We start from the raw sequence: 18309 nt of genomic DNA, 5'->3' as shown, positions 1-18309 counted from the left end.
ATATATATATATATTGTATATATTAATTTTTGTATTAATTGTATATAAATACATGTATGTAAGGTAAAAATTAATCAATATATATATATATATATTGTATATATTAATTTTTACCTTACATACATTAATAATCCGGTATTTTCGTACTCCTCTTGCTCTTCACTGATAAGTATATTGTTAGTATTTAATGATCGAGTAATAATTATGTAAAATAAGACAATCTTTTTTAGTTATAATGTACTAAAGTTTCTTTTTCATATTATTTTTTTAGATACAAGAATAAATCGTTGTTTTCTCAATACTTTTCGTATCCTAATCGGCTGTTGGATACTTATTGCATTTGTCCTGACATCTGCATATGTCGGAATTCTGCCGTCTTATATTGTTAATCCAGGAACTGAAACTATTCCTGAAACTATTGAAGAATTGACTCAATCTGTGATAGATGGACGGTACAATATCACCTTCTTCGAATTTAGCGATGAATGCCGTTATTTTGATCGATGTCCTTTCGATGTATGTATTGTGTATTACACATATTTTTAGTTATATGTTTAACGTACTAAATATGTTTAAAATATATTATTAAAACTGTATTTGTTATTAAAATACACGAAGTAAAAATGTATTTCTTAAGATTATGAAGTGACAATACCGCAGCGTTTGAAACAGGACGATTCGTGTAAGTAAAATTATTTGCGAGTCTAACAGACTGCACTTGGCTAGTCAGATGTATTCTCCTAGTTTATTAGCATGCGCAATATGTCAGAGTTTATAAAAATTATCAATTATTATTATGTCAGCTATTTTAGCATATATTTAAAAAAATGTAACTAACAAAAGAGATACTACGTTGAGCGATTATCAAATACTTGTCTGCAATGTAAATGCGAAAATAATTCAGAAATTTTTGCACTATATCATCACAGTTGGAGATCAAAATCTTGAAAAATCCAAATCCCAAAAAATTAAAATTTCGAAAATACAATACGGAAAAATATAATAAATTCTCAAAACATTTATTTACGTTTTCCAACGAAATTTATTTGAGCAATATATAAACACGTGGTAAAATACTTAATAACCCCTTTTACATGATGAAATATTTAATAACAGTAACTTTGTCGAATTGTATGTACTGCACATAATACATACATATCGACTATCATTACATTAATACAGAGTTAATAAAATTATATGCAGTATATGTAGTACGAATTATAAAAATCGATGCTGAAAATTTAAAACTGTGGGAAGGAAATAAAATTATCAACATCCGAAAAAGAAAAAAATCTTTATCCAATTTTCCAGAGATTTTTTAAGTCTTTTCGCTCTGTGGGCGTGTTTAAGTAAGCCCATTATGGGTTTGGCTAGGTTTACAATGTAGCGGCCAGATGGTGAAAAACAGGGGCCAACATATCCGGTCGGTCGTCAGACCTCCGAATAATTTCCTGAGATTTTTCGACCCGCATGTATTTGATTTTGGGTCTCCCAGTAGGCTGCCACCTTGACCGCTCGGCCGTCCGGCAGTCAAGATTGGACAGAAGTAGTGTAAATGAGTTGACTGACATTCACCATCATCAAATATATTTTGAAGTTTTGCTTTGTGAAGAGTACCTGCTTTTTTTTCCTTTTAGGACAAGGTTCCTCTCGAAAAATACGTTTATATTCATATTTTTTTCGTAGTGTTGCAATATTTGAAACTCATTAATGATTTCACATACAATAACTTGAACATTGCTACTAAATTTTTCTATTTGCTTTTTAAGTTCCTACGTTTTTTCGTGGATACGTGGAAATTCATTTTGCGTGGATTCCTATATAAATCACTAATTTTTCAATGGAAATTAAGTTTAAATGTTTCGGCATTTTGATTTTTGATTTTGTCTTTCAGGATTGTAGTTTTCTTGAATTCAGCTTTTCGGAATTCTGATTATTCGAAATTTCAACATTCGGAGTTACAGCAATCGGTATTGTGTCTTCGAAATTATGACTCACACTCAAAAGTTCTACGGCCAGATTCAGTCTATAAAAATTTACGTAACACTTTATCCATTGATTTGCCCAGTGGCATACAACAATACATACGACACAAACTGAATCTTATTCCGAACTTAGTAGCTGCAAAACTTTTTGTTGTTCTAATTGCCAGATATAGTTAATTCGAAATTTCAATGATTAAATCTTTAAAATAATTGTAATATAATACATTTGTACATTTTTTACATATGCGATCATGAGTCACTTTTTGTGTAAAAATATTGAAGCATGGTGTATATTTTTGTGTATATTTTTCCAATTAACATTTTTGTATTTTTTTATTACATTACTTTAATAGACTTTATTTATTTTTTGTAGGAGTATATCCCGATGGAAATTATTACAAATAATGTCACCGAAATCTTTTATCAAAATATTATCAAGTACAACGAATCCTGCACGCAACAAGTTGAAAAAGTACTTACAGGAACTTACGCTCTCCTAGCATCAAAACATAGGATTGAATTGAGCATATCTAAATCGGGAAAGGAAAAGTTCTTTGTTTCGAAAGATGTACTTTTTACAAAATTCAATTTTATACAAATGAATTTAGTCAGAGTTAATTATGCTGTTGAAATTGCCAAAACGTAAGTACATAAATGTTTTTTTTTTATCTCTCATTAGTGCACAATAGGTAAAACCACTAATCGATGGTAATTAGTTCCGGGATCCCACCACACAATTAGGTTAACTTTATTTATGTGTTATATATGTCTGCATATCTAACACCTAAATAGAAGCAGTCTCACATAGAAAATCCTTTCAGGTTTCACTTCATCTCAAAAGTTCATCACGTGTTTACTTTCTTTCTTTCATCTTTTCAATCAAAAATCTTTATTAAGAAACGTTTAATTTGATACTATTTTGTTGGCGATCGAGAACTAGACGACATATCAATTTCGAGATTACTTTAGCAAAAGATGTGCTGTCATCTCACATGTTCGATGCCACTAATTAGGTAGGAAAGCATTATTGGAAAGAGGGCGTTGCTCTTGAAAGCTTTGCACGTTATCAGCGCCATCCCATAATATATCATAATTGTATCAAAAAGGTTTACCAAGATTACAATTTTACAAGATTATCATTGTAAATAGGATTAATGTCGTGAGAAACATATTAGTTGCCTGGCGTTTAATATTGCCATATCAGCAAAGGATGGCGGGAGTATAAGTGGGTGGATTCATCATGTGATAAAACTGCAAATTGCACTCACCATAAAGCAACTTTCATGGTTGTAGGATGGCAAGGGAATACAAATGAATTATGCATTGATACTGCACATCTGAGCAAACCAGATCAAGGTTGAAACCATAAATCAGTGGCCAGAAGTATAATACTAAATGAAAGCTTGTAATTCTACTTTTTATTGCATAGCCAACAAAAGTATACGATGTCCTTGGAGTTGCATCTGCCATACACAGAAAGAGAACACATTGTTGGACTTTATGTGAAAATTCATTTATAGTGCGTGTACAAACTTTAAGTAACATACTTAGTAAGTTTGAATAGCAAAAAATAAATTCACCATTTTGTTATGTTTTCTTGTTTTATGTAACCAAAATATGTATTGAAAATAAATTCTGTTTTATGTGACATTGTAACATAATTTTAAATTTATACAGTCGATGTTTTTTTATAGTACTGCTTTCAAATCACTTTCACCAAAAAGAAACGCCCAGTATTTTCAGTTAATGTATTGTTTATCAAATATGTTTGACGAAAAAATCTGAACATCAGATAGATAAGCCAGTAATCTGCATTCATCCCTTGATATATTTGAGGGCTAGTTTGCAAACCTTTCATGTATTCAAAATCTGTAGATGCTTAATTCCTTTATACAGGTTGGGTTTTTTTCTTGAGACAATGAAATTACTTAATTAAATTTCATTATCTCGAAAAAAAATTTATACAAAAGTTGTAGGGTTTTGATGGGATAATCAATTGGTGACGTTAACCTTGACCATCAAGGTCATCTAAAGGTCGAGTCTGTTTTTTCCAGAGGAATACATATTTTTGACCTTGGCAATGCAAACAGCAGGAAATTTTACAATCAGCCATGAACTTGAATACCCCGAAGTAGACTTCTGAAGGACATCTTAAGCACAGTCATTTGAAGAGCAGCTCAACAAATGTGTCGAAGTGAAAGGGCATCATTTTGAACGTTTGTTATAAAATGTTTCCCCAAAACCAATATTAATATATGAATTCCATGTTGTACGAGTCACTTAGATTTTATAAATACGTGAGCCGTTCACAGCCCGGCACACGTATTTGTAAAATCTAAGTGACTCGTACAACATGGGATTCATATAAAACGGAATAATCAAAAGTGTTATAGGGGGGTCGACTGTACACATAATTTGGCAGCCATGTTTAAGATGTCAAATTGTTGTGGAATGAATTAAATTTGAAGTACGAGAAACCACAGAATATGTAATTTCGAATTTTAAAAATTTCACATGAAATTTATTTATCTTTAAGAAAAATATTATAACATTATACATAACTTTTTGATAATATATAACAAAAATAATATGAATGAATTGCTAAAAATGCAAACTAACAAATAAGTGTGCAAGGCATTATATTTTAAATTGATAAACTATTATACAGTTATTTTGATGTGTGCTTGTTCTCCATAATTACTTATATTATACTTGTTTCCACATTGGAAATCTTAGTTCACAAGTACTTCTAAATTGAACACAAGTGTAATATACTATTGATATATAGTTAGTTTAAAATCAATGATAAATTTTTATTTAAAGCTATCCATTAATAAATATTGTAATTTAAAGCTACATTTACAAGTATCAATAATTACTTTGTTAAAATAAATTTGTATAAAATAAATGACATTAATATTTATAATATATTATATATAAAAATTACTAATACAGTATATACGCAGAATATTAATAGTATATATTTATATTTAACAGAGTAAATCTTATTCAACAAAGTGGGTTACCTGAGAAAATTCGTAGAAATCTACTTCATGAAGCAACAAGAAAAGATCTTTTCTACAAACACAAACCAGTTGATACAAATAAAAAAGAAGTACTGGAAATGGATGATATTATGGGTCCACTGTACTTACTAGGTACAGGATATTTGATCGCTTTTGTAGTATTTGTTACAGAAATTCTCGTAAACAAGATAAAAAACATTACAAGAAAGAAATCAAGAGTAAGACCTTTCAATAATTTTCAAACGCATTTCTAAATTATGTAATATTAATCTATTTTTTAAAATCTTTTTTCTTCTTTTCATTAATGCTTTTGTTATATTCTACTGTTTCTAACAATATTATATACAAAAGACGCAAACAGCAATGTTTAACAATACACAATCAAATTTCACGTAAATTACTAATAAGAAGCTAAAGGAGATGCTGAAATTCGAATTGTTGACAAAATCTTTGGAAGAAATGGTATAAAAATGTACCAAAACACTTCATTTAAAAGTTTCTGTCAATGATATTATCACTTGCAACAGTAAAATTGAAGAAAGCCTTTATAAAAGTAGTCTTCATTCTCATTAAATCATTGTCTTTTCGACCTTTGATATTTATCATGTGACATCAGTAACAATATTTAATTGTGTTAGCTGTCACAGTTTTCTATTTAATGCAATTATACAAAAGCCACCTTATAAATATAAAATTATTTTAACGGACTCATAAATAATGCAAATTCGCCAAAAAATATATATGTAAATATATTTACTAACGAATAATACATTCTTTAGTAACATTTCATAAAATGTAATTATATTCATGCATGGCAATATCCAAGGGAAGGTATGAAGAAGAAAATAGTATCTTTTAGAACACAATATTGCTATATATATTCTATAGAGAACAAATTTAGTACTTCATAAGAGGTATGCAATTCCAATGCACTATTCGAATTTTTGCCAGAATTTGAATAACATGTCACGTGTCAATTTCAGTATGGTTTCTTCAATTAGCGTTCGCAATTCTCAAAGTGCACATAGAAAATGTGGCATGAAAAGTCTTTCTTGTGTGCAATAGAATGAGATTAAAAAGTCGATAGCCATCGTAGAAGTTATTACATCAGAAATATTGACGGTCATATTATGAAAGCATTTTTGCTGTATTTTTATGGCCATGTAGAATAAAGACCCTAGGAAATCCGATTATACTGAAATAATTTCATATATTATTTATTTTTTTTTATTTTTTAACTCATGATGACCTGATATATCTGACGTGTGGTTATTGGAAAATAATTTTTTACATACACTTTCTTTATCTATCATATACTGTTACAAAATATATGAAACAAAATGACATTAATGAGGAAACCCGAACTAAGACACACACAGCATTTTTTCGTTAGTCCGATTATTTCCACCACTGAGTGGGAATGGTCAGATTATTAAAATGCGCGATACCTATCACAATTCCTAATACTTATAGGTTTAAGTTAGCTTAAAACTATGAATAATCTGGCCATTTGCCCTTTGCAATGAACTAAAATGTAGTGTTGTTCACGGAAAGAAAACAAAATTAAACGGACTACCGAAATATCTGATATAACTAACATTTTCACAAAAACAAAAGGACATGATTCATCACAATAAACTGTATGCCAAATAACTGAGATGACAGTTTATCGCATACAGGAGCATCTACTAAATTTCCAAATTCATTATTTATCCGTGCACTCTATACTTTATTGCAAAGAATATAATATTCAAAATTTACTAGATAAATAAAAATTTATATTTTACGATGTGAAAAGATTTTCAATAGAACTCGCTTTTACAGCTGCTTCAATGTTCATACTCTCTTCTATGTGCAATCAACAGCGATGTACTCTTAATAAAGTAAAGCCCTAAACTGTATAATCTTAGACTGATTAAACATACAGTGTAAACACAAAGAAAAATAAAGCACTCTGCATCTTTCACATTAGTTTTCACAAAAAAGTTTACAGTAAATCATAAATCATACATCATTCACTAAGTCGTCTGTAACAAATGTAATTACAATCCTTAAAGTATTTGTGTAATCTCAATTATTTATTAGCATTTGTATCTATCATAGACATAAAAATACTTTCAAGTATTGTTACTGTAAATAGAAATGCATGTTTAATTTGTAATTTATTTTAAAGTGTATAATCTACTAAAATTTTAGTTGAGAACACAGTGTAATCTCTGTACAATGGCCACTGACAACAATGTAAAATATGACAGTTGTTTAAAAGCAGTTACTTATTTACTGGTTAATTTGTAGCAATTCATTTACAAGTGACTATTGTTTTGGGATGGCCATTATTGTTAGTTCGATAGTATATGCTATTAATGTCAATTTTAAAAAACAAATATATATAAATATATATATATATATATCATATTGTTATTTGCACTCCAGATATTAAGCTAATAAAATATAATGCATCTTTCACGGTTTTTAAGTTTTAATCATTTAAACTGAGAAATACTCCTAAAAAAATATGACATTGTGAATACATTAAACAGCTATATTTTCTAAACAGAAATTTAATACAGAACTATACGGTTTATAGCGAAGTTTATACGGATTATAAACAAAGTAAAATCGCTAAATTTCTTGAGATCAACATACTTGCGATCACCGGTATTTAGTTTTAAAGTGTAGGTTGTTTTTTACATAAATAGACCGTAAGTACTAATGCTCGGTGGCATTATTTACTAGTAAATTGTAAGTAATAAGAAACACATTCTTTATACTTACGTTTTAGTGATTTCAACAGCATAATTCACTTTGACTAAATTCATTTGTATGCACTGGAATTTTGTAAAAAGTGTATCATCTGAAACGAAGACCTCTTTTTTATCTCCTTTGGTCAGGTTCAATTCAATTTTTTGTCTTGAGGCTAGCACGGCGTAGGTTCGATTAAGTATTTTTTCAATTGGTTTTTTACCCGAGTCGTTATACTTTTCAACATTTTCATAAAAGTTTTTGATCTCATCATTTTTAATTGTTGTCATTGAAAAATGCGACTACAATTATACGAATAAAAAATTTATGTAAATAAAAATACACACAGAGCATTAATATTTTTATAGAAAAAACACTGACGATCGCAACCTTTAATGTTTTAAAAATTATATATAAACATATTTAACTATAATTAATCTCAAAATATTACTTTTATAATCATTTCAATTGTAAATTAACTATATCAGGTATTTAAAGCGACAATGTTTTTCGAACAGTATAATTCACCCGGTGTATGGCTACTCTCATATATAGAAAAATAAAAACAATAATTCTGTGTTCCAAGTCAAATTAAGGGATACAGCTTTATATATATCTGCTTATTAATCCACGATGTTTATCAGTAGTGACTCCAGAAACTATTCTGCTGTTTCAAACTCTTTACTGAATTAATATGGGCAATTTATATTAAAATAATTAAATAATTATTTCTTGATTTCATTCCCAAAATTTTATACTAAATACACTCGTAATATAATAATAAACATTTATTTTCGAATCATTTTGTATTTTAAATCAATAACTAAAAGTAGTTTTAATAGAATGAGACGTACCTGAAGAAAACAGCGATTAAAATAACGACATTCATCGCTGTATTTAAAAAAAGTGATGTTGTATCGTTTTACTTCACTGATTGAATCAATTCTTGAAATGTATAAGGAATGACTTCGGTTCCAGGATTAACCATGAACGATGGCAAAGTGCCGACGTATGCCGATGTCAAAACAAATGTAATCAGGATCCAGCAGCCAATTAGGATACGAAACGTGATTAGAAAATAACGATCCACATCTGTATCTGAAAAAGATAAACAATTGGAAACAAAAATTGATAGTTAAGTATTTACCACAGGAATAAGAATGTTTTAGTTTAAGCAATTATTGATTTGTCATTTAATAAAACTACAGTATTTTTGTAATAGTCATATGTAAGCAGGAACAGAAAGTAAGCAGGAAGAACTGAAAAAATGTTAAATGTACTGAAATAATCTTTTCGATCGTAAACAGAACATACAGAAAATTATTTCACTACTTTACTCGTACGCATTATACACATTACTTTCCTGAAATATTCGGTTTATGATAATTGACGTGATTCACAGTATAACAATACTGACATTGTCGAACAAAGTTCCTCAATATAATCCAAAATAAGGTGGAAAATTTTGGCATCTCCTTGTTCCTAAACTCACTCTCTTTCTTCATTATTCCATACAAAAATAACAAAGTGATAAAGAAAGAAAACGGAATACAAATCCAAATCTGAAATAAAAAAAATTTCATAATTATTTTGTATTTTTCAAAATATTAACGTTTTTATAATACAGTCAAACCGTCAATAACGACCATCTGTAAATTGAAGCCGTTTGTTCGGGAGTGTTTTCCTGTATATAAAATAACATACAAATACTACTGAATACAAAGTTTTCATGTTTCTTTCAGTGGCCGTTGTTGAGAGGTCCAAGAGTATATTATTTTTAAAAAGTTTGAAATTATAAAAATACTAAATCGTTGCCATTTTACCATGGTTAAAAAAATTAAAATTTCTAATCTATTCATTACACGTTATATTAAAAATACGTTTTATTTCGAAATAGACACGCGGTGTGTTATAGCCCAGCATTGGCCAAATAGATAATATTACTGTATCCTTGTAGTTGAGGATAATTAGCTAGTTGTGCCTCGCCAACGTTTTTCTGATTATCTTCTAACATCTGACACACTGATAAAGAAGAATTTCATATTTATGTGTTAAATTAAGCATAAATGTCGTATAAGAGGCAAATTTACTTTAGCAGATGGTTCACGTGTTGCATATCCTTATTCTACCAATCAGTCAATCTAATATGTTATAAAAAAGTAATGATTTTTGAAACATACCACCGCCTAGTAAATATTTGAAACATGTCTTCCTAGTAAATAAATTAAAATTATTAAAATACTTAATATAACTGTTCAATTGCTAGATAAAGATTCATTACCTCTTCTACCAAATATTTGGTTTGAATCCTAAAACGAAACAAATAAAATTTATTTAACATTCATTTTTCTTGTAGCCATTTTCCTGAAAAAATTTATAATTGTTATAATTTTAAATACTTTTTCGCAAGTTTATAGTTTAAATTTCACTCTAAATGTTTAAAAGCGAGTTGAAACTAGTTGCTGACTTATAAAAATTCAAAAATAGTTGGACGTAAAGGTGTCTAAACATTCTTTTTTTACGTTATAGGAAATTATTTTATTAATTTCTAATCATTTATTTAACACATATCCAATAAATGATTTAGAAATGATTACACAAGTACAGTATTTTTCTAAATCGAATGATGTCTTGCTACGATCCCTCTTAATAGAAAGCCACTTTAATATTTAAAATTTCGTATCAAACTCTCAACAGAAGATACAACGTTATGTTGTATGTGTGAGATTACTTTGCATTTATAATATTAATTCTTATGCGTATTAATAAATTGTTTAATAAACTTTGTTACAATCGAAAAATAAGTCGTCTTCTTCTTATTGTATTGTAAAAAGCATCAATGAAATTAGAACTATTAATATTAAAGTAGTTATTATAATATATATTTTTTTCTGATCTATAAACAAATAACACATGTTCCTCTCAAATTAAAACACACAAAACGTCCATTTGTGTTAGCAAGTTGAAATTTTATTTGTTTAGATATTTGTGTTATCAGATTAAATCATATTCGAATAAACAAAAACAACACATTTTGTCAAATAAATCTCGTTATGTTTGTGTATTGAATTTGACTAACACACAAGCAAACAAAAATACTCATCTGTTAAAGCGTTTATCTGCAGTTTAAAAGTACATACAAATTCAAAATGTATTTGAACTACACCAAATTATACATTGAAAATGGTACATCATTATAAATTGTTAAACATAAGAAAACTTAGATGTTACACTTATTAATACTTACGTAATCTAAACAAACGTATATTCTCCGTGGTACTAATGATTTCTTTTCAGTTATTTTCGTTCTATTGTACATTTTACAAGTCTTCTTATAATTTTGGCACTGAAACATTTAATAATAATAAAAATTGAAACAAATAAATAAATAAGTTAATAATATATATTTACAATAGTAATAACAACAAGTGAGATTAGTAATACAGTATGTCGATCGCTTTCAACTATCCATTTGCCTTCATTGTGGGTTTGACTGAAGTAGTGATTACCATAAAAGGAGTGTATTTTGATCTTTAGAAAATGGAAAATTTCTATATATGGTGGCCATAGTTATAATTTTCCTATTCAAAGCACAATTTATCTGTAACTAATAACCGCATTTACTCCAAAGTTTATATTCAGACAGATGTAAATGACTATACCAGTGAACAATAGTCTATGAGAGACTTCACGTATGGAAAAATGGAAAAAGCTTACTGAGGTCAAGCGGATAAAAAAGTTGGACAAAAATAGTTGGGGACGTTTATGCATATCTAATTGGCTGGTTGTATGGCATTTTCCGGGATTTGTTTAAGAAACTCATTCGTATTTAAAGAGCAGTTTTACATGAAATCTTCTCCTGGGGAGCTTTTCTCCATGGCAAATTGCCAATGCGTTGCATTGCGTAAATCCAATTAATTCTACAATCCGACAAAGGCGTGACAAGCCACAAGAAAAACTGTTTATGAGCATTAAGTCTTGGTTATATCTAGTCCCAGTTCCCTCCACACGATAAGTCTGAATATGAAAGCCTGTAGAATCAACGACAAGAATGGAAAATGCCCTCTTGTTTTCCAGTGTGGAAGAACTATAAATGAAAAAGTAATTTTAAGTTTTTAATAATACATTTAAATAAAAAATGACCTTTTACTTCGTGAGATATAGCAATTTGATACTTGAGCGATCAGCTAAAAAACAATGCGTCCTAGGAAAAATTTTGATGAAAAACTGGCCTGATTTAGATGTGTGATAAAAACTCTAAAACCTCAACCAGCTCAGCCATTTAGTGAGGTTTTGTGGCTTTATGACTGGCCACAGACTAAAAAATCAAGAAGGTAATAAATTAACAACGCCATTTTAAAATATGTAAATTTGAGTAATATTATAAAGTGTAAACTATTAAAAATTATGGATTGATTAAACAGTTAAAATATATAAAAAATATTAATAACTTACAATTTGTACGTAACTTTTTCTACTTTTAAGAAAGAAGACTCTTCAATACATTCAGTAAATGCAAAATGTCGATCTTCAGAATTATAAAATAATGTCACTTCATTTGTAGACTTAATATTCTCTTTCACCACGTGCACAATGTATTCTTTCTGAATGAATTTTCTTGGAATTGATTCTGAAATTTAAACAAATTTAATTTATTTTTTATACTTCCTTTACTAACATATGCAGAATGTAGAAATAACTTTTGATGTAAAGAATAAAGACACATTGCATAAAACTCATACAAAAATTCAGCTTTATTTGTCAATAAAAATACTTAATTCTGTGTAGTAAAAAAATGTAAAAAAATACTTACTATCAAGATAAAGTTGTGAAAATAGTAAACAAGTATATGTAATCAGTACAAAACTTAGCTCAGATTGAAGAATCATATCGAATATATGTCTATATCAAAATAAATTAAAACCTTAAATAATCATCTCATATATAAAGATAAAATAAATAATAATACATTGCACTATTTTCATGGTGAGAAAACCCAGCTAAGCAGGTCCTTGCAGCTAGATTCTAGATTACTTAGAAAAACAGTCTTTTATATATATATATATATATTACATACAAATGTATGAACAAAGAAATACCCAGCGAAGCGGGTCCATGCAGCTATTATATATATAGAAATGAACGTGTATGTCCCTATATTTTACTTTTCCGCCAAAACTACACATCGCACGTCAACGGTGTTTGTATGTGGTAGTAGCCCGGAGTCTCCATTCGTGCACTATGGTGGTTGCGTTTCGATAGCTATAAGGGTGCGGGAGATATGGGCTTGAAAGTGGTTGGAAGTGGTTTTCTATTTCGAATGTTATGTTCGAATTTGTTCGAATTTAATTCGAACATAAAATTCGAATATTGGTTCAATTATAGAACGATTGTAAACGTTCCAGAAAAGTTGAAAATAGTTCGTTTGACTTGACGTGAACAGGAGACGTTCAGAAATAGAATCGGGACCAGGTCTCGAATTAGTCTGGAAATGGGGACCTAATTCTTGCATTTTGTGAAAACAGATAAGATTGGTTATAATGTAATTATTTTAATCTTCACTATCGTTACTTTTTGCCCATAAATAAAAACCCAGCGAATAGGGTCTTTGCAGCTTGATTCTGTATTACTTAGAAAAACAGTCATTTATATATAAAAAAACTACAGTAAACCCCTCTATAATTACGGTCCCTATAATTACGATTCCTATAAAACTGCGAAAAAGTTGCGACGGTATCCGTAAAAACCCTTAAAAACTCCTATAATTACGTAAAACGTCATCGGGCAGCCGAACTACTTTCCCGCCGTCCGTAGCGCCACGCTACGGAGAGAATACTATCGTCTGTACAATATTATATATAAATTATATATATATTAGGTACTGTACATATAATTATATATTAATTATATATAAATTAGGTACTGTATATATAATTATATATTAACTTATTGTAACTTTATTATAATTAAATATATAATTTCCGCCGTCTAGCGTGGCGCCACACTACGGAGATTTTAGGCAATAAGTTGAGTTTATTATCGTCTGTACAGTATGTAAATTAGGTACCGTAAGTCTAATACAGCACTAATTTTATACATTTCTTGTGANTACATTTCTTGTGAAAGAAACATTTCTTATTCAACGGCGATTAAAATTATTTATATTAATGATGTCTCCGAAGTTCTACGAAGTTTTCACAGAAAAATAAGTTGTTAGAAATCGGCCGCTCTTTGCTGAGCTGTTCCGCGACGAAAACAATGTTGAGCAATGGCAATGTCGAATGGTGACACTCGGTAAGTAATCCTACAATTTTTTGTTTATAGCGTAGTTTATACGGATTATTCCCAAAAAATTATACGTATTTTGGAAATGTTGAGTCGGATTAGTCTAGAATCAATTAATTTTATGGAAGAAAACCTTTCAATCCGCCGTAGTCCGTAAACTTCACACGTGTCGGGCTGTGATTGGAACGACTCGTAAGAAATCGGATTCCTAAAAAATGGAACGTATCTATGATCATATAGGGGGGTCGACTGTATATTACATACAAATGTACGAACAAAAAAAACCCAGCGAAGCGGGTCCTTGCAGTGTATAGTGCATATGTATCAAATACAGTAAAAATTCGTTAGTACAGTGTATTAGTGACCATATTACTACTTTATTCAGACGAATACATTGAATGTGTGAAGTTTAGAAAGTGTGTAACAACTGAATGACAAGCAGTCCTCATAGAAAGACCTCTAAAGAGACACCTCCCGACCATTCTTTAAGTCTGGGTGCCAGATTATCGCACGTTATTATCTTTTCAAAATTTATTTGATAAGTGATATGCAATTTGAATGATTCGGACATTTTTTGTACATTTAGTACTTGTGATACAGTTCAAACATAACTGTTTAAATTAATGAAAAAAGTTAATAAAAAGAAAATATTGCATAAAATCAACATTAACTATGATTCTTTTAAATATAATACTTTCAAGACATGCCGTATGTTGTGTACAAATGATATAACATACAACACATTCCAAGAATAATAACATGCCAGATTATAGTAAATTAATACCGGATTATTAAGAACTTTTCGGAAGATGCTAGATTACTCAGAAATTTTGGATTTTTGAGTTTCTGGACAACACTAAGACATTGACATTTAGAAAACAATTTTGTACAATAAGACCAACGGAAATACCATATAAATACTTTAATATTTATCAGAGATAAACTATTGCACAAAATCTGTATATTTACCAAAACTTCTATAAATCGAAGTCCATTGACCGACTCGAGTTAACTAGTATCTACTGTATACTTCAATAAACGCTCAGATTCTTTGTATACAACAACACAATCACCGTTATGTATCTGAGAACTCGTACAAACGTTTTCTATCTGCTTCACAGGTCATTCTCAGGTTATTTTCAAATTTATGAATCTTTCGAACGTTTCTTTGCATCGGTTCCAGTTTGAACGTTCATGCGAAACAAAATTCAACTTTCCATAAGTGTTTGAACAATTTGTTTTAATATACTCTTTTTTTAGCCCTAATTGATCATTTTTGTATGATATTCTGTACACTCTGGACCGCTCGTCCTTTATTCTATCTTTGTCTCTTCTAAGAAGACTATAAATTGTGGGAGTCCGTTTATATATTAATCTTGTACTCTTGTAGTTAGTTACTTTTTCCATGATACTGGACACTCCTCTACTATAGGTGAATTTATTAATTTTGTTTGTATTTGCTTTTGCTTTTTTTTATTAGATACCGAATACGATCTTATTAAGTTTTCAACAATTTCTGTTTTAAATCCTAAGGATCCAGCAATTGTTCTGATCCTATTTAACTCTTACCATCTATCGTATATATTGGAGCAGTAATTAAATGCCTTTCTAATAAGAGCTCTAAATGCCGATAGTTTGTAAGCGGGCGGATCATTAGAAGAGGAAGGAATGTAGAATGAGTCGTGTGTACGTTTAATGTATACCTGTGTACGATGCAAACTAACGTTCCAAAGTTTCAAAAATTTCAAAAGTACCTTAGGATAACCTGTGGAGCAGGTAGATCTTTTTATTATTTACACTCTCTCCATTTCTGTAACTAATAGTTACTCTCTTAGCCCTTCTGAAGTAAAATGCATTCACAACTCTATCATACATTAGTTCAAATCTTTTTGTCTTCTCCAGACTTTCAATTTTTTCACAGTCTCTTTCAAACCATATTCTGGCTCGTTCAATCACCCTTATTGACTTCTTTGTATTTTCGTCTTCTATCTACACGGTTCACAGTTTCTACACCTTTTTTATTTACTATATTCAGCATTTCCTCCGTATCCAAGTTGATAAGTCTTTTAACCTTTCTTCTTTTGACCTATTTCTCTGATGTGAGACAATTCTTTTATTGATATCCACAGTTTGTTTGGTCCTTCAAGACCCTCTTAGTTTATTTCTTTGAGTTTTTGTCCTCTTGAAATTCTCTAAAGTCTATTTATCTATCTCAAAACTTGTATAACTAGAATTTTACATTTTACGATACAATTTTNTTTTCCAGAATTCGATAAATTTTTCTATAACTCAAATGCAAATTGTTTTTCAATGTTATCCGCATTTCATTCAATGCTTTACTTCCATCTAAAAACGATTTTAAAACAGAAAGTGAATTGACACTATTAAGCAAACAACTAAGGGCCGTCCGAAAGTAAGAGAAAAGCTTAAATTGTATAATCAAAAATAAGTTGCTTTTTAAGTAATTATTTTGGTTTAATATTATTTTTTGTTTAAAAACACTTCTTAGCATCGTGCCTAATGTGAATTTCGTTGTTATGTGTTAATTTAACTCAATATAGATGTAAAATCCATATAAAACATTGAAATTATTTTAAAAAATTAGTCGTGTTATAAGTTAAATACTTACATTACATGTAGTGAATAGATAATTTTATATTATTTTTATAAATACCACATATTTTTCTTTCTTTAGTTAGATTTTCTTGTGGTTTAAGACGAAGTAGTACATTCAAGATTTCTATTTGTAGTCAGTTTTCATAATGAATTTGTTGAAAATGCTTTGAATAAGTGTCAGCTATAAACAAATTTTTAAAATTAACATTTAAAATACATCAGTTCTTGTCTGAAGATGCCCAATCGAAGAACTTACGCAAGAAACTTTTCTTTTCTTCACTAATTTTTATTATAAAATAGCAAACTCGTTGTGTAAACTCAAATTTGGTGTAGTAATTTGATCACTTTATTGACCACTTTACACACTTCCAATCCCTCACTTTATCTTCCTGAAAACTTCTATACTTAAAATTTTACATTGTACGATACAATTTTATATATTTGAAATAATTTATGTAAATAAATCAAGACTTGAATTTTTTTTTCTTCCCTAAAACCCGTAAAAATACATTTTTCTCGGTTTATGAGTTTCGAAAATTGTTTAAAAATATTATGAAAACCATAAAAAAAGATCTAAAATAAAATTCATTTTTTTATTGTTAGCGCTCTTCAACAATACGTTTTGCACTCAATTGTTATAGAATTCTGTTGGCTTTTCGGCATTGAATTTTCAGTCGATGGACCTTTTTCCTCTAATTCCACGAAGCATTCCCGATATATCGAATGGGTCTTAAGAATTAAGAACTTTTAAATATTGTATTCGATTGTTTCGTAACAATAGATTCGTATTGTTGTAATTTCAATTGTCAGAAGATATTTCAAAATCGACAAAATTGCGAAAAGGTTTACTTTTTCTCTTCACTTTATGGCATAATTTTCTTTTAATAAGAGCAAGGTAATTAATTGATTTATTTATTTATAGAAATTAAAAATCGCGTTAAAATTTTAAATTTATTAGATAAATTAATATATTCATTAAGATTTGTATTTAAACTAATTTATAAGTAAATTGAAGTCTAAAACTTAGCTTCCGGGTGACCGGCGGGACATTGTTCGCACGCATTGGTATAATTCTGAAGATCATCAAACAACTTCAATACGAAATTCTAATTAGTGGGCCAATCAACGACGTAATGCACGAGAGGAACAAACAGCCAATCAGGCAGCATGTAAGTCGATTATAAAGGGCACATTAATATTAAAGATCGAAAAAGTCCAAGAAAGATGCTCATTAAGTTTGAAAAAATAAATACTAACGTGTATTTTATTAGGAATTAATTTTAATTGTGTGCTATCCATGTAATTTTATTACGTTTATCAGAATAAATTTTTTTTCCAGCCAAGCATTTAACTAATATTTTACCGAATCTGAGATAAGAAAATTGTTAAAAATGAACTTTCCTTTAAAAATATGTGATAGAAAACTAAAAATATTACATCTATGACGTAAAACTCGTGACGTAAAGCTTGACAAACGTCGACAGATTCGAATTCGTTCCATTTCTTATTACCGACGCCATCTTGGAATAAAATGTTTATTGAAAATTGTGAGTTATTTTTCCCTCCATTTTATCATCTTTCGTATAAATTTTAATAACGATAACTTGCGTAAAGTACGTAACTTAATATTTCTCTATTAATAAGATATCAAAATT

General features: G+C 29.2%; 1 protein-coding gene across 2 annotated transcripts in view; it reads left to right on the top strand.

The window, feature by feature from the left end:
* LOC111616293 overlaps nucleotides 1-8818 on the top strand; it is a 15717-nt gene extending 6899 nt beyond the window's left edge. The window contains exons 7-10 of one of the 2 annotated variants that reach the window (XM_023357724.1): nucleotides 272-516; nucleotides 2359-2627; nucleotides 4983-5229; nucleotides 8587-8818. In XM_023357724.1, the coding sequence (XP_023213492.1) occupies nucleotides 272-516; nucleotides 2359-2627; nucleotides 4983-5229; nucleotides 8587-8592 (767 nt within the window). In that variant the 3' untranslated portion in view covers nucleotides 8593-8818. Of the gene's footprint in view, nucleotides 1-271; nucleotides 517-2358; nucleotides 2628-4982; nucleotides 5270-8586 lie in introns of those variants that run through there. The other variant, XM_023357723.1, reaches the window with a different exon arrangement.
* The last annotated feature ends 9491 nt before the right edge of the window (nucleotides 8819-18309 follow it).

Source organism: Centruroides sculpturatus, unplaced genomic scaffold, assembly GCF_000671375.1.
Source record: "Centruroides sculpturatus isolate CEXI.00-Female unplaced genomic scaffold, Cexi_2.0 scaffold2451, whole genome shotgun sequence".
Classification (NCBI taxonomy): Eukaryota; Metazoa; Arthropoda; class Arachnida; order Scorpiones; family Buthidae; genus Centruroides; species Centruroides sculpturatus.
Note: the sequence above shows the minus strand (reverse complement) of the source record. Positions and strands in the feature narration are given on the sequence as shown.